The sequence below is a fragment of the Hordeum vulgare genome, chromosome 7H (assembly GCF_904849725.1).
Source record: "Hordeum vulgare subsp. vulgare chromosome 7H, MorexV3_pseudomolecules_assembly, whole genome shotgun sequence".
Lineage (NCBI taxonomy): Eukaryota > Viridiplantae > Streptophyta > Magnoliopsida > Poales > Poaceae > Hordeum > Hordeum vulgare.
This window is the reverse complement of record NC_058524.1, coordinates 19,909,084-19,919,355: the sequence shown is the minus strand read 5'-3', so window position 1 is coordinate 19,919,355 and position 10,272 is coordinate 19,909,084. Positions and strand designations below refer to the sequence as shown.

Below are 10,272 nucleotides of genomic sequence, written 5' to 3'. Positions count from 1 at the left end.
CAGAAAGCAGTACTGAATTTTTGGCTTTCCTTTCAGCAGAGAGCCATTAACATGCAATGGTACAAATGAGATCGAGTGAAAAATATAATATTTATACCATGAAAAGCATCAAAACAAAAATCTACTAAAAAGATAAGAAAACATAAGGTATCGACTTAAAGAGTGGCATGAGTCAGTGTTAATAATTGATCCGAACATTTTGGTTATCACGACAGAAAAGGTTAAGCATCTTGGTTTTCTTATGCTTAGATTATTTGTTCTTTGTTTAGATGTTGATGACGATGTACACATTAATATTGTTTTGGTTTTTTGTACGCAAGAATAATCTATGCATCTAAGTGTACTTTCTTGGATGTTGTATTTTTTCATTATTATTTTCAATATTGTAAGGTCGTAAATAATTGGCCCCATCACCTAACCATACATGGGTGGTTTCTAGCCGGCCCCTTACATGCACGTATGTAGTACAACAAACAAGTGCTGGTTAATAAATGAAATATCATCCTTCGATCGGTAGGTACTATATGTCTATCATGTTACTACGCTATACAAGAGATGGTCCTAAACTAACTCAACACCCAAATGAAGTAATAGATTAATTGGTAGTATGCCAAAGAGGTCACACCAATCTGATTCATGTTTTTTCGTGCGTACATTGATGGGGATGCTAGAAATATACAATTAATGAACGGAAACTTGTTATGTTGAATCATGTAGTTTTGAATATATGGAGTGGTATGTGTCAATAAGTTAGTGGAATAAAACATCTATACCTACTATGAAAATTAATACGTATGTACGCATCGTTCCACTTGGTCCTACCGTCACGCTATAGTTATCAATATAGTTGCGCGTGGCTGGAAAAAAATCGCTTGCGTGGTACTCGAATACACGAGCCCCCATGAGGGATGCCAAAGTAATGCTCGAGTGACCAAGTGATACATGACATGTTTTTGATTACAAGACATGATTTCATTGATACTATTAGAAGTGTAGGACGTATACCCTGATAAAAAGAAACATAAGGGACCCATTGAATTTTGCAGCTATAGTCCCATCTAGGTTGCATAGAGGGAATCCCACAGATTCAAATATTCTTTGCAAGTTGTTTCGAACATCAAGAGGCCACTAAGGAAATCAAAGAACGGAAAAAAGAAATAAACTCTTAATTGAGGGATACTCGGGCTTCTGTGCATGGTGACTTGGCAATTAGATCGCAATAAAGGAGGGGGGTTTGTAGGCTCTTGGGCTTTCATAGATTATTATTAAATGGGAATATGTTCTACCCCATATAAAGGAAAAGAAAAAAAAACATGGACAACGTGTCCACGACTAGTTACAAAATACCAAAAAATGCAATATGGATTTGCTTAGGACCATTTAGAGCTTTGCCTACATGCGTATATGTACAAGATGTTAATGCAAAATATTTTTGGATAATTACAATGGTGTTATAATGTTAATATATTTAGGTATGTTGTAACTTTTGGGACAACTGATATTTTCTTGTGCTAAAATTTCTATGCATCTGATTCATATTAATCATTGCAGCTTTAGTACAACTTTAGTAATTAATATGTAGTAGAGAGAGTATTATCTGAAACCATTTGGTGTTCATGATAGAAAAGGTTAGGCATCTTGGGTCTCTTATGGTTATATTTTTTGTTTGTTTTATACATGTTGGTGATGATGTACGCGATAACGACAGAATATTCTATGTGACTATGTGTAATTTCTTGGCTCTCAATTTTTTCATTAGTATTTTTTATTATCTAAGCACAATATTTATCGGCCCCAACATCTAAGCATGCATGTGCGGTTGTTAGACGACCCCTTTCATACACGTATGTAGTAGAACAAACAAGTGGTGGTTAACAAATCAAATATCATCGTACTATTGTTAGATAATGTTTCTCTCTATGTTGTTACGATGCTATATACGGGTTGGTCCTAAACGAACCCAACAACCCAAATGAAATAATAGATTAATAGGTACTATGTTTCACAGGTCACACAAATCCAACTCATAATTTCTCGTGCATACATTGATGGGTATGCTCAAAAAATACAGTTAATGAGAAAAAACTTGTTATATTCGCTCATGCTGTTTTAAATATGTGCAGTCATATGTGTCGATAAGTCGGTTGAATATTACATAAATAATAATCAAATTTGAGTCGATGGTAGAATCATAAAAGTTATCTAGAGTACACCAAGTTTTAGGTGAAGTACTCTACATGGAACATATACTAGTAGTCATCCCAGATTCAATCAAACTTGTGCATTGATTGTATTCATTATGAATCTCATGAATCAAGGATAGAAGATAAGCACAAAGCTTCTTTAATCTACTTATTGATCCAACATGTACGATAGGTCATGCATTATAATAAGTTTAGTGACGTGATCACTCTTTCCTCTAGGCCAGCCTGGTGTATGAGTGTGACTGACATGCATTAAGGTCGTAAACAATGTTAATGACAATAATTGCACGTCCATATGAGATGCCTGCACTGCCATTACTAGTTAACTATTCATGTTTGTGTGCTGGAAGTAAAACCAGACCACAATAATAAATAATTGTTCATTCAATACCTTCGGGCAATGTGGCATGTCTGGTGTCACCATGGAATACTTCCTATAAATAGAGATCATCCTAGACTAGATTCATCAGTTGGTTTTCTGATAAATACATACAAGGTGAATATGGAAACCATAAGTCTTAAGAGTATCATTATTGGAGTACTCATGCTAGGACTAGTCCTTCAACAGACCCATATAGAGGCCAAGAGTTGTTGTTGTTCCACCACGACAAGAAACTGCTATAATGTATGTCGTGTCACGGGTTCCTCTCGGCCTACGTGTGCAAGCTTATGTGGTTGCAAGATTTTGGAAAAATGTGTGCCTTCATGTAACCGCTTGAACCTTGTCACAGACGGAGGTAAATTCTGAATCCATGCTTCTCGTTATCGTTCATATCTTGAGTAAAAATTCCATTTACATACATATTTCTTTTATAGACGGCGCAAAATCCATTGAGTACTGCAAGTTGGAATGCATGTCCTCATTGTGCGAGAACATCAACGCTGGTAAGCGAAATACATTATGGGCCATTCGTTGCATATTATTATTCACTTCGAGTTAGTGATTGTTTCTAATGGAAACAATTCTCCACTTAGTTGTTGCGAGTGAAGAAGTGAACGATGTCAAAGATCATTGCAAAACTGGATGCTACCATCTCTACACTAAGGATTATGAATTTGGCGAAGTCCTTCCTTAAGAAAGTGTGACAGTCGACATTTCATGTTGAATATACGGGAGTGTCAATGTTATATTGAATAACTGGATAACATGTTCAATCCAGTGTGTCAATTTATTTCTTCTTGTAAGTGTCTCGGTGATGCGATATTATTGATAATGTGCTCATCGTTTTGTAAGAAACGTATGTCATATCCAATATAATGTGTTGTATTATTATAATGTGTGGTTGTGTGGTAAATCATAATTAAAATATTTTCTCCTTTTCCATTTATATTACTAGTCATCAACCAGTGCGACTGGACGACCTCGTCATTCATGTTTCAAATCATTTGGAGGAGTGTTATTATTTGAGCATCAGAAGGTCATAAAATTTTTTGAAATCTTTAGGATATGCCTAGACAGTACCTCCTTCACAAAGTTCCTTTCTCGAGAGACACTTTGGAAATTAGCTGAGAAATATTTAATAGGCAAATGATGCTGAATTTTGACATGCTGCCGTAATATGGATAGGAAAGAGTCCACCAAATTTTTGACGGAAAACACGAATGTAGAAATGACACTTCCTTCACAAAGTGTTATTCATGGCAGTATAGGAAAAGGCATATCTTTGTATTATTTTTGAACTAGACAAGGAAATATTTTGACATACGTGATGAATATATGATCCAAACAATTTATGAGAGTTATTTGGGAATGTGGGAGAGACAAAAATATAGTTTGCTTCAAAACTAAGAGCAAATTGGATTTATTCCTTTATTAAAAAAAGGAATATTACCATCAAAAAGAATTTGGCTATGGGATAAGATGGAAATGACATGATATTGGGATGCATTTGAGAATGACAAGTCACTTTTGGAGACTAGGAAGAGATGATCTTCCCAAGATTCCATGCCATAGAGCCACAGAAAAGATAGTTCAACTAAATTCCACTACATGGAAGCAAAAGGAGGCATTTTATTATAGAGCTAATTTCGACACATACCAATTCATTTTAAATATACACGCAATATGCAAGATATGTGTAGATACAACATGAAATCATAACATAACTGTACAACAAAATATATATTTACAAGGCTCCGAAGAGCCAATGTAGTATAATGTTACAAGCAGGGGGTCACATGCCCCAACATTCGGACGATACAAACATCAAGCAGAAGTTACATGTGTGGGTACAGAAATCTACTATAAATGGATGGAAGAGCCTGGAAAGCTACAACGGCCCAACCAAAGGAGCCACACCACTATCTGGGTTACCAAGCTAATCCTTCGATGTCAATATCAATATGAAAACATAAACTAAACAACGTCTATCTCTGCAAAAATGTAAATAACCAACAGTTGAATCATGTTGTCCTAATGCATTGAAATGAGAGCAAGAGTGAGACAGTGGGATTGTATCGAAATGTTCAAGGGTGTTGCTTGCTTGACAGTTCCGAAGATTACCATGAGTCTTCAGTAGTGTCAACAATCACAACGTCGGAACCATCATCTACCAACAGGGAACAACACCGGCAAACAGAAAAATAACAAAATTTACATCACGGAAATGCAACACTACGATGTGTGAACATGACATGGCAATATGATGTTGTTTGCGCTAATGCATCAAGCAACAAGATTAAATGAAGTTGGTCCGATCCAAAGTTTCAAAGTCAAACACCATATGTGATTATTTAAATGTCATTTATTTGAATGTCCTAAAAAGAGGACACACGTTGTTCTAACATGCATGAAAATGCCATAAACAGATTCATTGGAATATTATGTTAATTCTTCATATATAATTTAATTTCATGTGAGTTACGTTTTACTTTCTATGATTTTCTGAAATGCCATAAACAGATTCATTGGAATTTTCAAATTTTATAACATTTTCTGAAATGTAATATTGTGTTCCTATTTTTTTTAATTTCTTAGACTCACATATGACCCCGCTAGTCATTAAATCCATCCCAATTAACTTTCAACTGTAACAGGGTTGACTATTTGTGCCACATCATCCTCACATATGAACCCTCCTTCTCATAAACGCATTTAAAATGCATGAACTAGTCACTAACGGGAAGTCGTAGCTATTTGTAACTACTTATTCCAAAAGCGATAGATTTTTATTAAGTCATGTGAAGCATATTTACAAACTAACAAGATCATCAGAGTACCATGAGAAGCATCAAAATATATAACACAGTTCAAAATATAGGCCTAAGTTACATACGTAAAAATGAAATAGTAACTCACCTCGTAATAAACAGAAAGCATTACTGAATTTTTGGCTTTCCTTTCAGCAGATAGTCATTAACAGGCAATGGTACAAATGAGATCGAGTGATAAATATAAAATTTATACCATGAAAAGCATCAAAACAAAAATCGACTAAAAAGATAAGAAAACATAAGGTATCGACTGAAAGAGTGACATGAGTCAGTGTTAATAATTGATCCGAAACATTTTGGTTATCACCATAGAAAAGGTTAAGCATCTTGGTTGTCTTATGCTTAGATTATTTGTTCTTTGTTTAGATGTTGTTGATGATGTACACATTAATATTGTTTTGGTTTTATGTACGCGAGAATAATCTATGTGTCTAAGTGTACGTTATTGTATGTCGCATTTTTTCATTATTATTTTCAATATGGTAAGGTCGTAAATAATTTTCCCCATCACCTAACCATACATGGGTGGTTGCTAGCCGGCCCCTTACATGCACGTATGTAGTACAACAAACAAGTGTTGGTTAATAAATGAAATGTCATCCTGCGATCGGTAGGTACTATATGTCTATCATGTTACGACGCTATACAAGAGATGGTCCTAAACTAACTCAACACCCAAATGTAGTAATAGATTAATTGGTAGTATGCCAAAGAGGTCACACCAATCTGATTCATGTTTTTTCACGCGTACATTGATGGGGATGCTAGAAATATACAATTAATGAACGGAAACTTGTTATGTTCAATCATGTAGTTTTGAATATATGGAGTGGTATATGTGTCAATAAGTTAGTGGAATAAAACATCTATACCTACTATAAAAATAAATACGTACGTACGCATCGTTCCACTTGGTTCTACCGTCACGCTATAATTTTAAATATAGATGCGCGTGCCTGAAAAAAAATCGCTTGCGTGGTACTCGAATACACGAGCCCCCATGAGGGATGCCAAATTAATGCTCGAGTGACCAAGTGATACATGACATGTTTTTGATTACAAGACATGATTTCATTGATACTATCAGAAGTGTAGGACGTATACCCTGATAAAAAGAAACACAAGGGACTCATTGAATTTCGCAGCTATAGTCCCATCTAGGTTGCATATAGGGAATCCCACCAATTCAAATATTCTTTGCAAGTTGTTTCGAACATCAAGAGGCCACTAAGGTAATCAAAGAATAGAAAAAAGAGAAGAGGAGATGCCTCGCAAGCCGCACCATTGAATTCAATTAACACCGATTCTTGATTACTACAAAGAAATAAACTCTTGATTGATGGATACTCGGGCATCCATGGATGGTGACTTGGCAATGTGATCGCAATAAAGGAGGGGGATTTGTAGGCTCTTGGGCTTTCATAGAGAACTATTAAAGAGGAAGATGTTCTATCCCATCTAAAGGAAAATAAAGAAAACATGGACAACGTGTCCATGACTAGTTACAAAATACCAACACATTGCAATATGGATTTGATTAGAACCATTTAGAGCTTTGCCTACATCCATATATGTACAAGATGTTACATGCAAAATATTTTTGGATAATTACAATGTTGTTATAATGTTAATATATTTAGGTATGTTGTAACTTTTGGGACAACTGATATTTTCTTGTGCTCAAATTTCTATCCTTCTAATTCATATTAATCATTGCAGCTTTAGTACAACTTCAGTAATTGATATGTACTAGAGAGAGTATTATATGAAACCATTTGGTGTTCACGATAGAAAAGGTTAGGCATCTTGGGTCTATTATCGTTATATTTTTTGTTTATTGTATACATGTTGGTGATGATGTACGCGATAATAACGTACGACAGAATGATCTATGTGACTATGTGTAATTTCTTGGCTCTCAATTTTTTATTAGTATTTTTTATTATCTAAGCACACAATTTATTGGCCCCAACACCTAAGCATGCATGTGCGGTTGTTAGACGACCCCTTTCATACGCGTATGTAGTACAACAAACAAGTGGTGCTTAACAAATCAAATATCATCGGACGATCGTTAGGTAATGTTTATCTCTATGTTGTTACGATGCTATATAAGAGTTGGTCCTAAACGAACCCAACAACCCAAATGAAATAACAGACTAATTGGTAGTATGTTGCACAGGTCACACAAATCCGACTCATAATTTCTCGTGCATACATGGATGGGTATGTTCGAAAAATACAGTTAATGAGAAAAACTTGTTTTATTTGATCATGCTGTTTTAAATATGTGCAATCATATGTGTCGATAAGTCAGTTGAAGTTAACATAAATAATAATAAAATTTGAGTCAGTGGTAGAATCATAAAAATTATCTAGAGTACACCAAGTTTTAGGTGAAGTACTCTACATGGAACATATACCAGTAGTCATCCCAGATTCAATCAAACTTGTGCATTGATTCTATTCATTATGAATCTCACGAATCAAGGATAGAAGATAATCATAAAGCTTCTTTAATCTACTTATTGATCCAACATGTACACTAGGTCATGCATTATAATAAGTGTTGTGACATGATCACTCTTTCCTCTAGGCCATTCGTGTTTGTGTATGAGTGTGACAGGCATGCATTAAGGTCGTAAACAATGTTATTGACAATAATTGCACGTCTATATGAGATGCCTGCACCGCCATTACTATTTAATTATTCGTGTTTGTGTGCTGGATGTAAAACCAGACCACAAAAATAAAGAATTGTTCATTCAATACCTTCGTGCAATGTGGCATGTCTGGTGTCACCATGGAATACTTCCTATAAATAGAGAGCATCCGAGACTAGATTCATCAGTTGGTTTTCTGATAAATACATACAAGGTGAATATGGAATCCATAAGTCTTAAGAGTATCATTATTGGAGTGCTCATGCTAGGACTAGTCCTTCAACAGACCCATATAGAGGCCAAGAGCTGTTGTTGTTCCACCACGACAAGAAACTGCTATAATGTATGTCGTGTCACCGGTTCCTCTCGGCCTACATGTGCAAGTTTATGTGGTTGCAAGATTTTGGAAAAATGTGTGCCTCCATGTGACCGCTTCAACCTTGTCACGGACGCAGGTAAATTCTGAATCCATCCTTCTCGTTATCGTTCATATCATGAGTAAAAATTTCCATTTACATACATATTTGTTTTATAGACGAAGCAAAATCCATTGAGTTCTGCAAGTTGGGATGCATGTCCTCATTGTGCGGGAACATCAACTCTGGTAAGCTAAAGACGTTATGGACCATTCGTTGCATATTATTATTCACTTTGAGTTAGTGATTGTTTCTAATGGAAACAATTCTCCATTCAGTTGTTGCGAGTCAAGAAGTGAACGATGTCAAAGATCATTGCAAAACTGGATGCTACCATCTCTGCACTAAGGATTATGAATTTGGCGAAGTCCTTGCTTAAGAAAGTGTGACAGTCGACATTTCATGTTGAATATACGGGAGTGTCAATGTTATATTGAATAACTGGATAACATGTTCAATCCAGTGTGTCAATTTATTTCTGCTTGTAAGTGTCTCGGTGATGCGATATTATTGATAATTAATGTGCTCATCGTTTTGTAAGAAATCGTATGTCATATCCAATATAATGTGATGTATTATTATAATGTGTGGTTGTGTGGTAAATGATAATTTAATTATTATCTCCTTTTCCATTTATATTACTAGTCATCAACCAGTGCGACTGCACGACCTCGTCATTCATATTTCAAATCATTTGGAGGAGTGTTATTATTTGAGCATCAGAAGGTCATATCAAAATTTGAAATCATTAGGACATGTCTAGACAGTACCTCCTTCAAAAAGTTCCTTTCTGGACAAACACTTTGGAAATTAGCTGAGAAATATTTACTAGGCTAATGATGCTAAATTTTGACACGATGCCCTAATATGGTGTGACATCCTCGAGTTTTGCTATAGTAATGATTGTAATTAAGCGACACTGATCCCGCGCTAATGATGCCACGTCATCGGAAGTGATATCAATGATCTCGTGTTGGTTGAAACCGAATCAAATTCGAAGCATTAAAATAAAGTCAGACGAGAAAAGATTTTTCGTGTTGTTGAAATAAAAACGTCGGGGAGTTATCAAAAAAAATTCCCTAACGGATTATAATATCGAATCGGGCACTTTAGGGATTATCCTTAAACACTATATATTTAAATGTGGATATTGAATAAGATGAATAAAGGAAATATAGTAAATGAAAATAAATAAATAAAAGAAAGAATTAGAAGTATGTATAATAAATTGTAAAAGAAAGTATAAGAAAAGTATTTAAAAAGAAAAATCAAATAGGTAAAATAAATAAATAAATAAATAAAAGGAAAAAGGAAAAACCAACCGGCCCAACTGGGCCAAAGGCCCAGCCGGCCACCCCATCCCTCAAACCCTAGCGCCTCCCCCTGGCGAGGGAGCCCCTCTCGCTCCCTCCCCTCCCACCGAGCGCCGCCAGCCTCCCCCTCGTGGGGGGCCCCACCCCCACCGACGCAGCCCCCCACCTCTCTCTCTCCCGTAACTCCCTGCCCACGAGAGCCCCCCACCCCACGCCAGATCCCCCACACCCACCCCCCACGAGCCCTCCTCTCCTCCCTTCGCCCCCCCTCAGATCCAGTTCCTCCCCTGGCCGGCGAGCCTTCTCCCGTCGGCGAGCTCCCCCGTCGCCCCCCCCCCCACGGCCTCCTCCTCCCTGGCCGGCGAGCCCCCCCGTCAGCAGCTCCCTCTCACCCGTGCCCCTCCTCTCCACCTCCTCCCCCTCCCGTCGGGTCCCTCCCGCCGGCGGCCCCCAGATCTCCCGC

General features: G+C 36.8%; 1 protein-coding gene and 1 long non-coding RNA gene across 2 annotated transcripts; both read left to right on the top strand.

Moving 5' to 3' along the window:
• Positions 1 to 2,692: 2,692 nt before the first annotated feature.
• On the top strand, positions 2,693 to 3,375 carry LOC123413644. The gene is made up of 3 exons (XR_006613786.1): positions 2,693 to 2,941; positions 3,021 to 3,089; positions 3,180 to 3,375. It is a non-coding gene; the product is annotated as an uncharacterized LOC123413644 (long non-coding RNA).
• A 4,907-nt stretch (positions 3,376 to 8,282) lies between these two features.
• Positions 8,283 to 9,022, top strand: LOC123412503 (leaf-specific thionin-like). The gene is made up of 3 exons (XM_045105456.1): positions 8,283 to 8,535; positions 8,616 to 8,684; positions 8,775 to 9,022. Exons 1-3 carry the CDS (start codon positions 8,301 to 8,303, stop codon positions 8,873 to 8,875), a joined length of 405 nt encoding a protein of 134 aa, XP_044961391.1. The 5' UTR covers positions 8,283 to 8,300; the 3' UTR covers positions 8,876 to 9,022.
• Positions 9,023 to 10,272: the final 1,250 nt, after the last annotated feature.

Coding starts and splice junctions, on each gene's coding strand:
- LOC123412503 (XM_045105456.1), top strand. CDS start 8,301: ATGGAATCCATAAGTCTTAAGAGTATCATTATTGGAGTGCTCATGCTA. Junction 8,536..8,615: donor CAACCTTGTCACGGACGCAG/GTAAATTCTGAA, acceptor TTTGTTTTATAG/ACGAAGCAAAATCCATTGAG. Junction 8,685..8,774: donor GTGCGGGAACATCAACTCTG/GTAAGCTAAAGA, acceptor TTCTCCATTCAG/TTGTTGCGAGTCAAGAAGTG.